Source organism: Seriola dumerili, unplaced genomic scaffold (assembly GCF_002260705.1).
Source record: "Seriola dumerili isolate Sdu_G_001 unplaced genomic scaffold, Sdu_1.0 BDQW01000017.1, whole genome shotgun sequence".
NCBI classification, from domain to species: Eukaryota; Metazoa; Chordata; class Actinopteri; order Carangiformes; family Carangidae; genus Seriola; species Seriola dumerili.
Window position 1 is genome coordinate 9,589,119 of NW_019174272.1, and position 19,792 is coordinate 9,608,910.

Here is a 19,792-nt window from a genome sequence, read left to right on the forward strand (position 1 = left end):
TCAGCTCTTGGGTTTGGAGGGCTTTGGAATGGAGAGTGTCTGGAGGGCTGGATTTAAGGTGCTTAAAAAATGTGAGTGCTTCCTTTGAATGTTAATCGTCAGTGGGTATCTGCCTGGTTCTGCTCGACAGGCGTTTGTTGGTGTTTTTCTTTGTAAGTGTAAAATGTAGCTGCAGAATATTGCATGTAGAGACTCTGTTGTGTGTTTATCCCAGCGGGTGTAGCTGTGATGACTGAGTGGACCTCATACATCACTACCATACAGAGCAATGAGCAGGAAAACACTCTCAAATATTTAAGCCAGATATTAATTGGAATGTGGAAGTTATAACATTTTTTTAATTGCCATGCTTAAATTTCCTGATTCTGTTATGGTTAAACCAAGGTAGGTGAAACTCATACTGTGTTCAATGATTTGATTATTTATGATAAACTTGTATTTGTTTTCCTGTGTTTTTGAGAAATCCTGATATTAGTTTTCTTCATATTTACTGCAGGGCCCAGTTATGACAGCGTTTTTCTACTAAGTCCAGCTGTTGCTGTCGTCATGGTTCAGTAGGAGACCGTAGAACAAGGTCATCAGCATAAAGCAGAGACTTCACCTCTCTGTGTAGGAGTGAGAGCAGCACACTGCTCCAGCTGAGCAGCAAGTTCATTACACGTTAGATATTGTTGGACTTTAATTGCAACCATGACGAACACAGCTCCTCTGGGTCAAGAATTCATATATTTTGCCCCTATTCCACATTGCAGTCTGTAATAGAGTCCTCCATGTCCTTCATTTTTCTGTTTGAAAAACATGTTTGTTTATTAAAGTGTGAAGGTTATAGACATGGTCGGTAGTGCAGGACTTTGGGAGGAATCCAATTTGATTTTACTCAGGATGGAGTGTTGGTCAAGGAAATCTAATGTTCTTTTATTTAGTATACTACAGAATAATTTACCAAGACAGCTGCTGACAGAGATGCCACAGAAGTTACTCAGGTCTGATTTGCCCCCACTCTTATAAATCTAGAAAATGAGCCCTTTACACCAGTTGTCAGGAAAACATCCAAGCAATACTGAGCAACTTTGTCTCTGCAGCCCCCCAGAGACCCTCTGCGTCTCTGGGGTGGTGCATTTGAGCATTTAATTTTTAATGCTGTCTGGACTGCGGGCTTTTTCTTGGGCAGACAGATTTAATCTGTTTGGTTAACTCTTCCCAAGTAACTGGAAAATCAAGGGAGGGTTTAGTATTTAATGTCTGTCTTTGATTGTTTCTTTTAATGTTTGGAATTTTTCTTTTAAAATATATTGATCTGAATCAATTTGACATATTTTTTAAGTTATTTTTTTGACTCTGAAATATCATATTGATATCATCAGTGGCTTTGTTTGTCATGTATTGATATGTCATTCATCAGATCAGGTGAGTTTTAGGCCATGATTAATTTGTCTCCACTGTGCGGGCCCATCTGTAAGCAGACTTTGATTTATACAGTTTACTTGGCTCCTTTTTGTGTCACTCATTTGACCTGGCAGTTTAAAGAACACATTTATTTGGTCTGAAAAGGGGGATTGTCTGACAGTGAATCATATGTATACTATATAATATTGAAGGATCCATGTCAGCAATTGCATAGTCCGCTACACTAGATCCAAGAGCTGAGGAGTATGTGAATCTCCATAAAAAGAGTCCCCTCTGAACTTAATATTAACTATGTATAGGCCTAAGGCCCCAGAGATGTATTACCTCATTGACACTTTGTTTTATTTCTGAGTAAAGGTTGTTTCGATGGATGATAGTTGGAGTGGTAAACAGGGGAGACTGACCAAACACATTGTTGTCTTGTGGGTCAATGGAAACGGGTGTGTAGCTTGGTTGAACAAGTGCACAGGTTGTGGGGATAAATTCCCGGTGTCTTTCAGCTCAGAGACAGCAGGGGGAGGGGCTAACTATCTGTCTGTCCTGCTTTGACTGTGGGAGGCCACGCGGATTCTTATCTGGTATTTCTATTGGCCAATTCATATTAATCGAGTTCCGGCCCCTTTCAAGCCCTTAAAATACGGAAGTTAGTTCCCTCTAACGATACAGTTTCTCACTTATTATCGATTTTTTTTACAACGGGCGTTGATGTTTTTTAATATTTTTCACCTATAACCAAGGCTACATTGTATATAGCATGGTTTGAAGTTGTACGAGTGTTTACGAATGTGGCAGAGTTTTTTCGCGGAGGGATCCATACGCCGCTGGCTCTGGCGTGGAGCGTGATTTGAATCGTCCTCTGCTGCTCCTTTCTTATCGTTTTTATTTTGTAAGAACATGTATTGCGGCATGGATGACCTTTTTATGACATTATAGTCTGTATATGTTTTTACATATATATATATATTTTTTAACAGTAGAAGCCCCCGTCATTTTCCTTAAATTTACAAGGTAAGTGTTTAACTTGCTGTCACTCGTCAACAGTACTGTTGCTGCTGTGTGCTAACGTCCCGTATGAAGGAACAAGCGTTAAACAATTAGCTTTAGTTTTCCTATTCCTAGCTAGTCAGCGATAGTAACGCCTGTGACAGTCTCTGTGTCTGTAGCTGTGCTCGACCCATTCAGTTCGTTATGCATATTCAACAAATGCATTTGTTATAAACCACATGCGGGACGTTTTGAGTTAACTCACCGTGTTTTCATATGTAAACGAAGGTGTTAAGCTAATTATATTAGCATCCAACTAAAGTCAATACAACATCAACACTCTGGCATGAAGTTTTGTTCATACAAAATGTTCATTCATATTGTTATTCGCTGAACTAGCCTACAAGCTTGACTCGTGTTAGAACAGTAGGCCATATTATGGGAATACAAGTGTCTGACCGGTCCTCTGTTGTCATCCATCTTAAGTTTCACCTAGTAACTGTTGTTTACAATGGAAATGTTCTTGTGGTGCAGCTGCTCTTGAATTATATGATCTACTCTATGCAGATGGCTACCGTAGAGTTGAACACCACTGGCACTGAGCGAGACCAAAAGGAGAAAATGTTGTCCCCCTCTGAAGAGGACTCCCCTGCTGTTTTAAATGGCAACTCAGCCCCCCTGAATTTCTCAGAGCTCACACCTTGTCAGTTTGGCATCTCTGTCCAGAGTTTTACCGCAGTAGGATCATCAAACCGCAGAGGTGAGGGAATTGGCTCTTATTTGGTGCTAAACAGCATATACTATCAGACAGAGTTGTTTGCTTTGTATTGATTCTGCTGTGCGCAGTCACCACTGGAAGAGACAATTAGAAAAGCTATAGAAATACTTGATGGGTTTGTTATAATCTGTAATATAAGGATTCAAACCATTCAAGAAGAAATATGAGCGTATTAAACCACACTACAGCCACAACTACAACTAAAACAGAAACAGATGTACTCTTCAGCATGACTGATTCATAAAATGAGAGTATGTTTATATTCCCTGTATATTGCAACAGTTAAGTGTTAGTGAAGTCATATTCTTCTCCCTCTTGCTCTAGATAAGTCTCGTCTAGCACAAATAAAGGCGAGGCGGCGGTCGAGCATCGGTGTCCGGGGCTCCCCAGAGACAAACTCTCTCATCCGCTTCATGGCACAACAGAGAATGAAGACTCCACCAACTAACCTAACTCCAGAGGTGAGATGTTACTCAGGATACAGTTGAGCAAATCTTGCACCCATGTCGCATCATTTCAGAGTATGAGGCCATGTTCAGGTTAGTGTGGCTTTTGGTCAGCCCTGTGTGATCAATATTAAAGCTGAGTTATATTTCTGATACTGTCTGTGACTGCGCAGCATACTTTGTCAGACACACACAAGGACTGTCACTGCCTCAACTACATACAATTCTTAATGCATACTGATCTTGCTTTCAACAAAACTTTTTCTTGATTCAGCCCCTTGAATCCAGCACCAAATACACGCACTTTATTTATGCATAGGTACACTGTAAGATATTGATATTTTTAAAGTCTATTTAACCTAACAATTATTAAATAAATATTTACTGTGAAACATGCACTGGTGTCCTCTCTGTTTGCAATTATATCATGTATAAAAATAGTAATTGGTTTTTGTAAACAAAACCCTGTTAAAACATGTACTACATCATGTCAGCTTCAGTAAATTTATTATCATAGCCTGACCTGAGGGGAGTGAGGCTATAATATCTGACTTGTCTCACACACAGTTGCTTATGTAAGATTACTGGTATTGTGTCCAGATATAGCACTGAGCTGTGTGCAGCCATGATCAGAGTCTGTGAAGCACACTCAAGAAGTGTATATATCGAGACTTGCTGTCTGCATCAACATTAGCCTAATACAGTAAAAGAACAGACAAGAAGAGAAGTGATGGGCCTCTTGCTGTGACTGTTAACTAAAGCAATATTATGTACAGGGGATTGCTGTGACACTGAAAATCCAAGTTTGGCAGCCCACAATACACATTCTCACTGAATAATGTAATGTGAAAAAAAAATATTTCTACTTCAAGGATATGAAATTAAAAAAAAAAAATTAACTGAAGATTTCTCCACCAACACACAGGCTGTTCTGAAGTGGTCAGAACTTGTACAATTATATCTTCTCAAATGAATATTTTTATATTTCCACATGTCAATGAGTGTCGCAGAATGTTTAGCTTAATTAACCTATGTTATACACTATATGTTGTTATAAAGAAATAACTTGAATCTATACGCAGGGCATTACTCAGCCTCACTCATGTACAGCAGTATGTACGCACACATTTAAAACTATGTAATGAAATCCAGAGAAAACAACAGACCCCTCGCTTAGTAATATCAAACAATACAAAGTAGAGCTAGACCAGTTAATTTTTAAATTATATAATTAGAGGACAATGGGTTTACCTGAGAAATTATAATTGTACATGTCACTTTTCAAGTTCACTTTTCTCTTGGAGAATTCTTCAGTTAAATAAAATTTTTGTCAAATGATCCTTGTTGAAGTAGAAATATCATAGTTTAATACAATACACTAGTCAGTATTACTCAATGAAAAGACTGTGCATTACTTTAAAGCAAGCGGAGCCTCCCTGGTGGCGTCTCTGTCATTAAAACTCAGTGTGAGGGAATAAACAGGATGAAACAAATATTTTGCCCACCCCAAAACAAGCCTTGACCAGATCAATGTGAAGAGAAAGGTCAAACTACGTGACATTGTAATAATGCTTGTTTCTTCTTTTTGGTAGGCCAGTATACAGAGTGCTACATTAGTCAAAATGACTAGAAACAAAAGCATGAACAAGCTTTTCAGCATCTTGTTGGCTCAGTAGAGGTTTTATCTTTGCAATGTTGCACAAATGATAAAATATGTTTTGGCCGAATAATTAAAATGGGCCGTAAAATCGAGATCAGAATGTAAAATGACACCAAGGTTTCTTACTTGTGTTAATGTCTGTGAGGCCAGATGTCCCAGTTTAGCAAGAACAAGGTCTCTTATTTTTTGGGCCAACTAGGAGGATCTCAGTCTTATCTTCATTTAGCCATATGATGATGACAGAGCTGTGCATATTTGGAACATAGTGAGTCTATCGTGGACAGCACAGAAGGGTATTATGCTGCAGAAGTGGTTTAAGAAGTTTCTGTGGACTTTTTGTCCTTTCTTCCACCGTGAAAACCAATTCTCCAGTCTGCAGGTGGTGAGTCTGATACTAAAGAGATACATTTTCAGTCATATTTCACTTGAAGGAAAGATTTCTTTTATTCTTGTGTGAATGGTAATGACAGAATATTCTCAAGGTGCTTTACTAACCATAATATTCCTGGATTTTGTGTGTGTGTGTGTGTGTGTGTGTGTGTGTGTGTGTGTGTGTGTGAGATATATGTGCTGCCTCTCAGTAATACTACTGTAATTTCATAAGTGTATGACTTGTCAAGCTGTATCACTGAGCATATATGTTGTTTTTTTTTTGTTTTGTTTTTTTTTTGCTGTCTCAACTCTCAGTGTGTCAGAAGTAGCCCCTTCCCTCCCCGGGTCACTTCCACACTGAGGCAGAAGATGGCCTCCTTCCAGAGCCTGATGGATATGGAGGAGAGTGAGGTCTGTGATCCGATGCCAAGGCAGGACAGAAACATTGGAGGATGCATCAAGACAAGAGATTATCTGTCTGGTGAGGCTGCCTCATTGCCACAGGATTAATAGTTTCATCTCTTGAAGAGGATCTATGCCAGTAGGATTTCTTTATGATGTCTGGAGGCACCGTTCAAAGCAGTGGATTAATGCGTAGCACAGTTTAGGCCCGACTCTGACAACAGTCATTTCTTTTAAGCTTGGTCAGCCTCCTAAATGAGCCAGTTTCTGAGCTGTTTGTTGCTGGAATGAGACTGTATCTCCATTCCTTTGATCAAGTTTGTTTTAAGCTTTTTCCAGCTATTTATGTTTATTTGATGTGTGATATTTTATTTCTATTTGGCTTAGGTGTCCCCAAGTCCCTTTTGTTTTTGAATGTTTATCTAACGTTCCTTTTTAATAGGTATTCTTTTTTCCTCTTAGATGAGAGCAGCATTGATGGAGGCAAGGAAAACCACCCTCCAATGATGATGCCCACACCCAAAAAGAGGAGGTGTCTGGGCCCCCTGGAAGCCTGCGAGGTGCAGATTAGAGAGGCCAGCACTCCTATCCTCCACTTCAGTTTGAAGGAGCAGGAGGTACACTAACTCTGACCATGTACTGACTTGACTGCTGTAAATAATTTAACTAAAAGGTTTTACTTCTCTGTACTTGGCTACCGTTGAATCCACCGATTATTTTTAACTCTTCTATTAATGGTAGATGTCAGTGCTAGACAGGTCTTTTCGACTACAAGCATCAAAGAAGAGAAAAACAGCACTCTCAAACCAAGTTTGATTTTAAGTCCTGGGTATTGAGATTTATTTATTTACAAATGCATGTTTTTTGTCTTTGGTTTTATGAACTTGGAGCTTTTGCGTGCATTTTGTGAAGAGCAATATCAGGTTTTAAATATTCTGTATCACTGAAAACACTAAAGCAGCAATTTAACAAATTCATTATATTCTGTGCCCATGAGAGAAGTGTTCTTGCTGTTGTGGTGCAGTGCATCAGAATGAAAGCAGCGGGAATTCCTTTATCATGTCCACAGGAGGCTGACGAACCAGTGACACAGGTTTTGACACAAGAACCACTGCCATCCAAAGAGACTGTGGAAGAGGCCCAAGCTGTGCTTATTTCCCCAGCCCTACATGATGACTTTGAGGGCTGTTCCCCCACTAAGAAACAACAGGTTTGGTCTTAATACAGACACACACGCACACACACAAATGGGGTGTAGAGAAAATGGGAGAAAGAGAAAATGGGAAAAAAAAACACACAGCTAAAACCAGTTAAGAGTTGTTGTGTAATTGACAGCACAACCAGACTCAGTAAGAATTCAAGCAGAAAACTGCCAAAGTGTAGTGATATTTGCAACGTTAACTAATGAAGCTCACAGTTTTCTGAATGAATTGTGTGCCGCCAAGCGGAGCCAAACTATGACCATCTCCTCCTTTAACCAAGAGCTGTCTTGCCTGAAAGTACTCAACATGTGTGGTCATGCTAGCAACAGGGAGTGTCATTTCTAAAAATGTTACTAGATTTAGTTCAGGGCACTCTGTGATTGTTGTGGTTTTTTTGCCCTGCTACATTAATGCTCTTGCTTTCATCTAAGATATAACAGCCTGAGCCATCTGATCTGCTTTTGTTTGACCATATTGGAGCTGTATTTGTGCATTAAGAGAACATTTCCTGTGATTGGTATATTTTGAAAACACATTTTCCACCAGAGGACCACTGGTAAGCATTTATTTTGAAGCAGCTGTAGGACAAGTGGTTTATTTGTCAGAGGTCAGCACTGATTGCTGTGTGGGAAAAACTGGTCGGCAAAGCAAAATGTTTCACTTTAAAACAGGTGCACCTCCACTGAGTGAACTGGGAATCTGATAAAGTGACACGAATGTATGAACTGAGAAAGCAGCACTCTAGGCTAGGCCATAGTACTGAGGATGTGTGTTTTTGCACTATCTCGCTTGATAAGAGTAACATTTTCAGCTCCTCTTTTGTCAGCAGATCTGTTTTAAAGGAACAGCTCGACATTTTGGGAAACACACTTCTTCAAAACGGGGACATGACTCGCCTGGCTCTGTCTAAAGTTATAAAATTCAGCCTACCTGCACCTCTGAAGCTGATTAATCAACACATTTTATCTTTTTTGTTTAATCCATACACAAACAGAGCTATGGAACTTGCGGTTTTACAAGGAGTTATGTCTTAGAACTTTTTCTTGACTCATCACAGTAATTTCCTTGAGTCTCTGCAGATTGCTTGGTAACCTCAAGGTGATGCCAAAACATGAAGGAGTCACTGCACCTGGCAAAGATATAGTTCATGGGTGTGGGATTGCTGCTCTCATCTAACTCTCAACAAGAAAGTGAATAAGTGTATTTTCCAAAATGTTGAATCTTACCTTTTAAATAAACCTTAGCAAGGAAGAAATGCAACGAAAACATCTATAGTGAGCTTCATTAGATGAATGGACTAAATCATTTCACAGACAGTATACTTTCTCCAATACTGCCTAAACTACTGGAGCACAAGGGGTTATGCACTAATCCGATACCAAATAATATATTGATAAACTTGATAGTTTCACACCCAAATAAAACAGCAATTTTCCCAGAAATCAAGCGTAACAGTAGCTGTTGGACGAGGTCACTAATAGGTGGACCGTCCAGACCCAGTTTGGTGTCCTATCCGGATCCAGAACTATAACCTATAAATTGAGAATTTATTACATTTTGAGTGCATGCGCGCGCGCACACACACACGCACGCACGCACGCGCGCGCGCACACACACACACACACACAGTGAGACAAGATGAGAGACAGTTGGTTGTTTATTATAAAAATGGCAGAGAGTGTTAACATGGAGTTAATGGAGTTAACAAAAAATAAGAAAAAGGGAAACTCAAGATAGACTTTTTTCACTACTATTTTTTTTTTTTTAATTAAGCACTTTATTTTTCAAAAGCTCTCTGTTATGTACTTATCACTAATTACAGTGCTTGTTTTCCTTGTAATGAGAAAAGAACATTTAATTATTATTAGAGTACAGTGTTAAGACAACTAGTGTAAGAATTGTTGTTTTATTAATGTTCCTACACACACACACACACACACACACACACACACACACACACAAACACAAATACTCACACACAGTGAAGTAATGTTGAGTATGGAGGGACGGTCACTAATGGTGGTTACATACTGTGGCTCCAAAAACTTTGTACAAGTTTGAAGAGATCCTCGGTGTATGACATCTTGCAGTAGTAGGCTGTGAAATTTTTAAAATTCTTTTTGCATATGTTGTCAAGTAAGAAAAGACCCACGATGAACACTGTAAGTGAACGATTTGATTACTGCAAGCAAATGATTTAAACAGTATTTTTACAGGAATGACTCTGTCTCAAGCTTTTTGATTCATGTAAGCAGTTGGTCAGTGTGTTGATCACTATGTGCGACACCGCTCATAGTGATCACAGTTACAGTGCATTCATACATTCATGGGCATTCATGTTTTTGTTCATGTTTTACAAAGGGTTTAACCTGAGCCATATAACAATGACAGCAGTGTTATCACATCCATACAGGGTTAGATGTATACAGCTGTTTAAATGTTTTTTTACACATTGGTATCAGGCCGACACTCGGTATCGGCCAGTACGCAAGTTCAGGTATCGGAATCGGTATCGCTAACGGAAAAAAATGGTATCGGAACAAAAAATAGATGCTGGTATCAGATATATTTCAGTGACACTTCCTCTGCGTAACAACCTGTTTTTTGAAGCTCCTCAACCTACAGTCCAACAGAATGTGGGAGCTAATGAATTCTCTGTCAACAGGATGGTGCCTTTGAACTACAAAGCCCCAGCCAACCGCCACCTGATGATCCTGCAGTAGCTTCTCCAGCTCACCCTGCCTCCCCCGTCTACATCCCCTCTGTCCCTTCTCTGCTGGAGACGAAGCCTACAGGTAAACACACACTGTTCTCTGTGGCCGTGTTAGAGTAACTGGACTTTTATCTGCTTTAGCTTTTGAGGCTAGGCTAGATGCTGTGTATCCAGGCTCCGTACCGGGAGAGTGTCCAAGTTGTATTTGTAGAGAGGAAATTCACCAACAACCTTTTGAGTTTTCCATGTTGGAGAACACCTTATGTCTTTTTAGGTAGTGTCAATGCAATGTTTTTGTGATCTTTCAATATCTTTCTGCTAATACAGCATAGAAATATGGTTTAGAACTGTAGGCTCTTCACTTTCCAATCCTCTTTCTTGTGAGATCGTATGCAACTCAGCCCATCAGTCCATCAACTCTCTGTGGAACTCAGGAAATCCTTAGGACCTCCCTGTTACCTTAGAAACACTGCAGTTTTTATTCAGTCGACTGGAGAGGCTTGAAAAATGGAGCAAACGTTTATAGCTACTGAAGTTGTTGCAGCAGTTTTACAAAGCAGCGATGGGAATGTGTTGTAATGCTCATTTTTCGTTTGCACGCATCACATCATGTTTGATATGGAATAGGAAGTAATTATTCAGTCCAATTTTATCTCAGTCCCTCTAACATATGGTGAAAGTAAAGTGACAATAAAAGAGTTATATGACCAAGATTAATTTTATGCATTTATCGTACATTTCATCTTTTAGGAAGACTTTGGTAAACCCATTTCAAACACCAAAACAGTTCATCCACCAGAGATTTGAAGAATTTCAAAAATCTGTCTTTGACTTTTCAGCCTTTGGGCCAAATTATGTCTTTACACAGTGCTCTAGGAAATTTGAATGAAACCCTCAGGTATTAAGTTATATGCCGGTGCCTTTTAAAAGGTGAATTTAAGAAATTATGTAAAAAATAAACCAAGAAATGACTTGTGTCTTTTACTATTTTCTTGTCTAATTGGCATGAAAATACCTTAAAACCTTAGATCTATGTTGATTTAACTTTCATAACTTTTGTGAGATGTTTGGGAGTTTTACTAATTATTAATGAAACACCAAGCACCATGTCTACAGTCTTAAGAGTTTATAGTATAGAAACTCTACTTTGTGCCTCTACATAAATGAATAAATGGCTTAGTTGTGCAATCAAGGTTTTCTTTTCTGTGCAGGGGAGGATGACTCCACTGGAATGTCCTCAGTTAAGAAGAAAAAGAGGGTGCGCTTTGGAGGTCCGCTCTCTCCTGAGTTCTTTGATAAGAACCTGCCCCCCAGCACCCCACTACAGAAGGGGGGCACACCGGCTCGAGCACCCACACCAGGTCAGGGCTTACAGCTGCGCTCATTGCTCAAGACGCCACAGAGGAGTGAATCCCAGACCCCGCAAGCTCAGCCAGACCTCAGCAGCCCCACCATGTTTGGTGCCTCCCCAACACTTGCAATGCCTCGCCGCTGCAGAATGCAGCTTGTGGGAGAGGACAGTGAGGAGACGGTTGGAAAGGTAGACAAGACGCCGGGATTGTTTTGATTGAACATTAAAAAAAATAATGGATACTAGGGCTGTCCCAAACGATTATTCTTTAAACGATTAATCTAGCGATTATTTTTTCGATTATTCGACTAATCTAACGATTATTTTTTTATTAACCTAACAGTAATTTTATTGCAATTATTTTCCATTTATTCATTTAATATAACAATTTGCCCTGTCCAACACACACAATTGAAGATGCACTTTGCAGAGTCTGCAGACTACCGCACTGTAGGTGTCAAGATTAAAGTATTCCCAAACTTTGGAGGACCGTGTGCGAGCCTTTTTTGCCGCGTGTTGCTCCACACGCTCCGTCGTACTGCTGGTAGACGCCGCCATGTTGTTCAAATAGATTACACAGACGCAAATCATTCACGTAGTCAATGACTTCAATTACGTCACCGCGTTGTCCCAGCCCTTGCGCTGCGCTTGTATCCGGGTAAACCAAAGACGATGGATATAAACGGTCCCATTAGAAAGTTCCGGGTTTGTTCTATGAACATTTACCCTGTGTGGTTTTACACGACGCGTCGACACTAAAATTCCACGTCAAATAATTTTTATAATCGACAACGTCGATTACATCGGATAATCGTCCCAGCCCTAATGGATACAACATTGAACGTTTACACAGAGATAACCTGGACAGTCAGGCAGCACACAGCCACAAACATCCAGGAAACTACAGCAAATTAGATGTTTGTTAGTAGTCCTGACACATGTATCTATGTTTTGTGGTTTTTGTTTAGCCAATGCAGTTTTTTCTCTTAGTATACTTGTAAGTTATTGAATATACAGTATCTATAAGTTGTATTGTTGATAATTATACGTGACTGAGAAGAACCAGGATATGAGCCACTATCTTTAGATTTCACATGTTGAATTCATCATCACTAAGCAACATTGTTTTTCTTTATTTTCTGGTCCTAGATTGTTTTCCCCTCAATGGAGGAGATTGACTCTGCAGTGACAAGTGGTGCAGGTTGGTTATTACAGTTTCACCATGAGAGTTACAGTTTATTGTCTCCCATAAAATGTAATTAAACTCTGTATGATAACAGCTCTTCCTGCATGTTCAAATTTCAGAATATATGTGGGACTCCCAGCCGTTGAACTTAAACACTGCTTTCCATGAGGAGGCTATTTCTCTGAGAGAAACAGGTGAAATGCCTTCTTGATGTTTTTTTCTTTTCATTGTCACTTAACTTCATCCCTTCGCCCCTTCTCTGTCTCGTCCTGTCTCCTGACAAATCCAGGAGTGTTGAGTTATAAGGCTTATCAGTAATGACATTCAAATTTGTAGCATTGTTACAGCCAAGCTCTTAGACTGCAACAAAAAATGGGAGACACAGGTATACAAAGTAACAAACTAATTTATTTACAACAAAATGATCAAAACAAACACAAAATGGAACTGGGAGTATCTGTAAAGTCAGTCATGTAGAGAGTGGCTTAACTTGCAACTAAGCAGAGGGGACATCACACCGTGTAGCTCAAACAGCTCAGGTTTCTCATCTAGAGGTCAGCGTAAGGAAAAAAGCCCGTTGCCAGTCAGCAAGTGTAGAAACGGGGATAGTGGTGGTTAAAATGATAAATACGGTAAACCACATTTTGCAAGAATCAAGGGAGTACCATACTTTTATCATTTTGATTCAGTTACACTTAGTTTAATAGTTTAATAATGTTACCTACAGGTTAAGTCACAAACTGTTAATCCTGTATTTTTCCTCAGAGTCTGAGATTAAACCCAGCACAACCTCCATCATGGACGTCCTGGATGAGCCTGCCTCCTTGCCTGAAAATGAAAAGCAACCTGAAGCTCCAGCCCCAGTTCCAGCCAGATCCAGCAACCGAAGGAAAAAGGTCTGCCCTCATTTTTTTTTTTTTAAACTATTTTCATGGATAGGTCAATGGTCAATGTGGTCATTTAAGATATACTGTATATATTAAGATATATTTTTAGCGACACGCAGCTTACCATTTCTGCTGTTACCGTACTGCTGTTAATATTTCCAAAGTAATTATTTCTATTCTCTATAGAACCTCATACTGTGAAATTTCCATTTTATGCACCAAAAACTTCTAAACTTCTGTCTTAGCAGCAAGAACCAGAGCATGAATCTACCGGTGAGGCTCCAGCTCGCTCCAGCAGTCGAAAGAGAAAGGTCTGCTCTTACCACAAACTGCTCTCAGCTTGATCTCACTTGCAGAAATATCATTTTACCAGACAAGGATTGTCTTTCTCAATAATTTAAGGGTCATAACATGCTCCTATCTAATCTACTGTTTAATTCCACTGGATCTGAACTTAATCAAATCTGAGGATATCCACTTTGTGTGTGTGTGTGCGTGAGTGTGTGAGAGTGTGGCACAGACATCCTCTATGTAACATATCCTTATGCCAACTCTTTGCTCCCCCAGCAACCAGAGGAGAATGAACCTGCGAAGAGGTCGACACGCTCTGCTGCCAAGTCGGCCGCCGGGAAGATGAAGGTGAGTTGGCGGAGTCTGCTCGTTTGATTTCTCTTTACACCACTTCACCCGGGGATCTGTAGACCTGTCTTTCTGGGAGGCAGTCGGGGGCTGATGGCTGCACATTCTGACTACAACTTACTTTGTCTGAGTTAAGGAAAGGATCTATGTGTATGTACGTTTACATGTTCCTACACCACTGCAGATTTATCTTATTTTTCACATGGTCATAATGAAATATTAAAGTAAATCATAACAATGTGCCACGTGGTGCATGGGTCGGGAGCCTGCTGTTTTATTATGACCCATGTAGTCATGTTAAAGGACAAGGCTGCTGATATGTTCTATTTAGTGTTTTTGTTATTGTCATGAAATCCTGTGAAAAGGCCCAAACCAAAGTGTGTGTCCATCTGAGTGGCTCTCAGGCCTGAGCCATTCATTCCTACTGAAGATGTAAACATCATTAAAAAAAAAAAAAAAAATTTAAAAAGCCATGAAACAGTTGGGACTAATTAGACTTGGAGAGGACATCAGTAGTGTGTCAATGTGGCCAGGACACATTTGTGTTCACACTGCTAAAAGAATGTGGCCTGAGTGATCAGATCTCAAATATGTCCTCAATGTGTGTGTTCACACCTCTACTTAGAGCTGACAACTTGTGATCAGATCACCTGAGACAGATGTTAATACCAGGTCAGAACAGGGCCAGTAACTCTGACAGAGGTAAATGGTGAATTCCTAGATTTTTATTTTTTTTATTTTTTTATTTTCAGTGGCTGATTTGATGCACTAGTGAGTGTTTACAGCTCCACAATGGAGCATGTAGGATTAACTCTACGATTCATGGACATCATGTTCATCATCATAATGAACATGGGTACTTTAGTTGCGTCATAATGAAGGAACATGTCTCTCAGTACGATGGTGTGGCTCACCAATGTGTTTGTAGTAGTTTTTCAACACTGAAGCTCCATGGCACAGAGGAATAAGATGAATCAGGTTTTGGATGCACACACAGTACATTCACTCCTGGTTTTACTGTTTTTATGAAATTTGTTGACAATAATAACACTAGAGAATATCACCAGACTTGGGTTTTGAAGCCCATTTGGACAAGATTAATATGAGGTAGTTCGTGGTTGACAGTACATTCCCCAATGCATCAAACCAGTTATTTGAAGGCAGTCTGCAGTCTTGATAGCTGTTGCTATCTTGACTGTGGCTCACATTACAACAGTCAATTTACTGGGCTTGTAGTGTCTGCCTCTTCTAACAGCTTTTGTGGTTTTTCTTTTTTTCTTCGTACATTCAGGTGCTCCATCAGGGCTGTGTATCAGTCTAAATGGATACCTATCCATCAGATTAACCAAACACATTTGGTTTGGTTGCAGAGCTGATGAAATTTAATTAAAGCAAAGGTGTCATTCAGATGAGACTTAAATTATTAGAGGACAAACCAAAAAGGAGAAATTTCCCAATAGCCTGTGCAGTATAAAGTCACCTTGGCTCCCATAGAGAAGTAAATCCCTTAAATGAAATAGTTTTATTTACTGTTGTGTTGTTTATGTGATATCATAAATATATTGTTATTAATAATTTATTCAGCAATCCCTGACCTCTGACAACAGCACTTCTCCAATTACCCACCAAAACTCTCACTATAAATAATAGAGCCCAATATATTAGGGAGTAAATATATATATATATATATATATATATATAAACGGTTGTGAAAAAGATATGTAATGAAAGCAGGATATTTTACAATTTAACAATAAATTTTATTGTCCAAAATGACATCAGAGCACTAAAATGGTAAACTTCACTGGGAATTAAATAAAATGACTATAAATAAAAAACATAACAACAAATATGTATATTTTATATATATATATATATATATATATATATATTTAACTTAAATGAAAACAAAGGATCAAATATACATAAAATGCCGCCTATATAACTTGACTTGACCCGAGTATTTCCACTGCATTATTGCTTCTTAATAAAGTTTTTCATATCGGCGCATGTCGGAGAATACATACACCGATACCGATATATCTGTGATAGGCCAATAAATTGGTCGGGCTCTAAGAACTAACATTGTTTACTCATTTGTTGACGATGATAAGAATCAGTTCAGTATAATCTCATTCACTGATAACCAGTGTACTGTTGATTAGCTGTACACTCCATCATATCACCAGCTAATAAAACATTTTCAGTAGAAAGAGTAGAGACGTGCTCATGATGCAGATTGTTTCCACAGGTGACCTCCACAGCTGCACGTCGGTGGAACAGGGACGTGGACCGCTCCCTGTATGGCTCTAGGGAATACGCCTCCAAGAACCCCACCCTGAGTCCCATCACCGAGAAACTGTCCTTCATCAGTCAGTCTCCAGCAGCACAGCAGACTCCCTCCATGAGCTGCACAGAACATGAAGGCAATAACAAACTTTGTTTCTTTGCTGTTGGGAGGGAAACATGTTGTAATCCCTGTATTTCTTCTCCTATATACAGTTTTCCATAATTTGCAACACTTCAAAAACTATGGTCATCAGTGTGTCTCTCATTTCTTCCAACAGCCACAAATCCAGAGACCCAGATGAACCCTGAAATGGATAACGACACTCAAATGACAGGTGACCTCACTGTGACACACGCCTTGGAAAATCCTTTAGAAAATTCAGTCACATGTCCCAACTCCAGTACAGAAAGCACCACAGGGAGAGGCAGGAGGCTGTCAGGGCAGAGGGTCAGAGGGAGAAGACTGAAAAGGAAGGTCAGTGTTGGCGACTGTGACCTGCTCAGAGAGGAGCCTCAGGACCAGACTGAAGGAAAGACAGAGGAGCACTGTGAAGACCAAACCACTACAAAGCTTGAGGCATCAAGAGAAACCCAGCTGAACCACACTGTACCTGAACAGGGAGGTGTTGCCATTGAACTTAATGCCAGTACACCAAGCACAGACTCAGACAGGAAATCAGAATGTCATGCTGGTCTGAATGTCTGCCCATCTCCAGGAGAAGAACTCGACTACACTTTGAATCTGCCAGCAGAGGTAACAAAAAGGAAAGCCAAACAGAGCAGGAGGAGCTCTGTAAACAGCCCAGCCCTACAGGAGCAGGGGGACCAGGTGGAGGAGCATCAAAAGAGCCATGAGGTGGAGCAAAACGGACAGGGAGACCAAGCAATGAGCGATCATGAAAACAAGAGCAGGTCGAGCTCAGACAGCCAGGGAGAGGAGGGAGTAGCTCATTTGGACCTGGCCCCCTGGCAAGCTGACTTTAATTTTGAAGATGTGTTCAAACCTGTCGCCACTAGAGGGCAGCGCTCTGTACGCCGCAGTCTGAGGAACCAGAGCAACAGCAACAGCAGTGCAGGTCTTGCCTGGCTGCCTCGGACCTCTCCTGACTCTGTCAAAGAGGCCCGCAGGAGGACCCGGGGCCGGCGGCTCAGTGCTGCTCCACCCGTCCAACCTTCAGTCTCTGAGGAGACACAAGACGATGCTTCATGAGACTGTAAATTGATCAGATGGGAGACTGTGTTTATTTGAATGAACTGAGATTAAAGGGAGATAAGTGATGCGTTCATCACTCTGTCATACATGCCTAACCAGCCTGTTTTCTTAAAATTAAATGGAATGATTTTTCAACGAAGGAGCTGATTGCTTAACATTATCTAAAACCTTAATGCTTTTGTTCTGCCTGAATTATTAGAGCTGACCGATAATTTCTTGCCAGATTCCACGAGGTAACCAAGTTAGTCAATACACACTGAGAGCCCAGTCGTGTCTGTTGACCACCTCCTAATCAATATCCAACCACTCAGCTGGTAATCACAGTGCATCTTCAGTCTCCCTCTCCAAAGTCACTGGATCGAGCATCTCCAAATCAATATCTACTCTTTGTGGATGGATGGGGATGGCTGGGGGAGGGGAGAGTGAATCTGCCTCACACACAGAAATCAACTTAATAGGCTCAAATAATTCTCTTTATTTGTGGCAGCTGGAGTTTGTTTTGTTTTTTTCTTCTTCCAGTGACCATTGATACTGTTGACATACAGAAAGATGTCAGAAGACGTCCCTGTCTCATTGTGGTATCTGAACTTTTAATGGATGGTCTTAATACCCTGCTGATAATTAATAGTGATAGCCATACATTGCATCAAGTTAAATATGAGTTGATGTTCTCAATGGGTTTCCAGAAATGTGTACCTTGCTAGACTGATAAAATAAATACTTTGGTTGCGTTCCATCACACCAAGCTGTGTTCATTTAAACAGATGATTAAGACTCATTGGATAAGAATTCATCCAGATAATAAAACAGCCGCTATCTCCACAAATGTGATGTTCCAGCTGTGTGGTCGCTTCAGTTCCAGTTACAGCAGCTTTCCTTTCACATTAACCAGAACCTTTGGCCATAACTGAGTGAATCGCTGCATAAATTACTATCCTGATCTACATTTTGAACACAGCCAAATGTCTGGAAGTAAATTGACCTCTAACCTCAGATTCCACCAGTTACAGATTCAAATCAGCCCCTCTTTACTGGCTCCATCCATCTGTCGGGAAGGAACGAAGAGAGCAGTAACAAATTGAGTTTCAGATTCAGTTCACATAGGAAAATTGGCTTCCAGAATGATGCATGGCCGTAATCTATCCATCACTGGGTAATTGACTCCCTCCTTTTACATCAAGTCAGAGTTAACTTGGCTGAAGGACACCAGAGGTTTGTGACTCCTAGTGTGTGTGTGCGCCAAGGTCTCTTCTTTATTCCCATGGAAGAGGGATGGACAGAATCACAAAGCCAGTAATGCAGTGCTGTGCAGACGCAGTGGGGCCACGCTGCCATCTGGTGGCGGCTGTCGGGAGTTGCACATAGCTAGTTATTCAGCTGTCAACTTAATCAATTATGAGGAGATAAAAGAAGTCACAAGAACTGATGTTATCTCACGCGGAAGAGGGAATAATTTAGAAGCACATTCATTTGTGTGAAAAGCATTTCTTGTGTGCTACTGCTGAGCCCTTAAGGCTTGTGTGTTTCTTCCCACTGCATCATGTTATGCTGCTCGTCCTATGACTGTGCTCTTCCCTTGTCTGATTTTAAAACTTAATTGGGAACATCTTAAGTGCGCAGCCAAACTACTGCACCTCTATAGAAGTGGGTGTGGGGTGTTTTTTCTGAGTGTGAGTGGGCGGGAGAGTGTGTGTGTGTGTGTGTGTGTGTGTGTGTGTGTGTGTGTGTGTGTGTGTGTGTGACGAGAGAGGGGTGTGAAGCCGAGTCCCCTGTCCCTGGCAGACGGGCATACTGAAGACGGCTTAACACAAGAACAATGGGGTCCTTTGACCAAAACGACGCCCCCAAGACATGTGGCCTCCTATCACCGTGGCAACCCCCCATGGGATAGGGAGCGGGCTGACAGCTGGAGAGGAGGACTTACAAAAATGGAGTCCATTTCTTTCCACTGAAGCTCCCTGACTCTATATCTTTTCCCTCTTCTCCCTGTCTTCCTCTACTCCAGGCCCTTATGAATGTGGGTAACATCTCATTTTACAGCTTCGTGTGATTGACTTTATGGACTCGACTCACGACCTACAATTCCTCCACACACAAAAAAAACAGTCAAAGAGACAACAACAAATCAGGTCTTTATGGGTTGTGGTGGCTGTCAGTAATAAGAGAGCATTGATCTCATTGACAAATATAGGGCTGAGCCACAAGATTTCACACTCACTGTACACTTGATTTTACGCCTCATTTTAAAACAGATGAGCACTTT

At 40.5% G+C, this 19,792-nt stretch overlaps 1 protein-coding gene across 3 annotated transcripts; it reads left to right on the top strand.

Moving 5' to 3' along the window:
- The first annotated feature begins 2,349 nt into the window (after nt 1–2,349).
- On the top strand, nt 2,350–18,296 carry cdca2 (cell division cycle associated 2). 3 transcript variants are annotated; one of them, XM_022755027.1, is made up of 15 exons: nt 2,350–2,415; nt 2,959–3,151; nt 3,494–3,630; nt 5,963–6,128; nt 6,512–6,666; nt 7,119–7,259; nt 9,917–10,046; nt 11,176–11,504; nt 12,465–12,516; nt 12,621–12,695; nt 13,267–13,397; nt 13,634–13,699; nt 13,956–14,027; nt 16,279–16,453; nt 16,595–18,296. In XM_022755027.1, the coding sequence occupies exons 2-15, from the start codon at nt 2,959–2,961 to the stop codon at nt 17,524–17,526; spliced, it is 2,754 nt and encodes a 917-aa protein (XP_022610748.1). In that variant the 5' UTR covers nt 2,350–2,415; the 3' UTR covers nt 17,527–18,296. The 3 variants fall into 3 exon arrangements, with proteins under 3 accessions (XP_022610748.1, XP_022610755.1, XP_022610762.1); XM_022755034.1 differs by having other exon boundaries at nt 13,637–13,699; XM_022755041.1 differs by lacking the exons at nt 2,350–2,415; nt 2,959–3,151; nt 3,494–3,630 and adding an exon at nt 5,557–5,657.
- The last annotated feature ends 1,496 nt before the right edge of the window (nt 18,297–19,792 follow it).

What these genes read in the sequence shown, in the direction of transcription:
- cdca2 (XM_022755027.1), top strand. Translation starts at nt 2,959, where the DNA reads ATGGCTACCGTAGAGTTGAACACCACTGGCACTGAGCGAGACCAAAAG. An exon ending in TATTTCTCTGAGAGAAACAG is followed by an intron (nt 12,696 to 13,266) that starts GTGAAATGCCTT and finishes ATTTTTCCTCAG; the next exon opens with AGTCTGAGATTAAACCCAGC. An exon ending in GAGCTGCACAGAACATGAAG is followed by an intron (nt 16,454 to 16,594) that starts GCAATAACAAAC and finishes TTCTTCCAACAG; the next exon opens with CCACAAATCCAGAGACCCAG.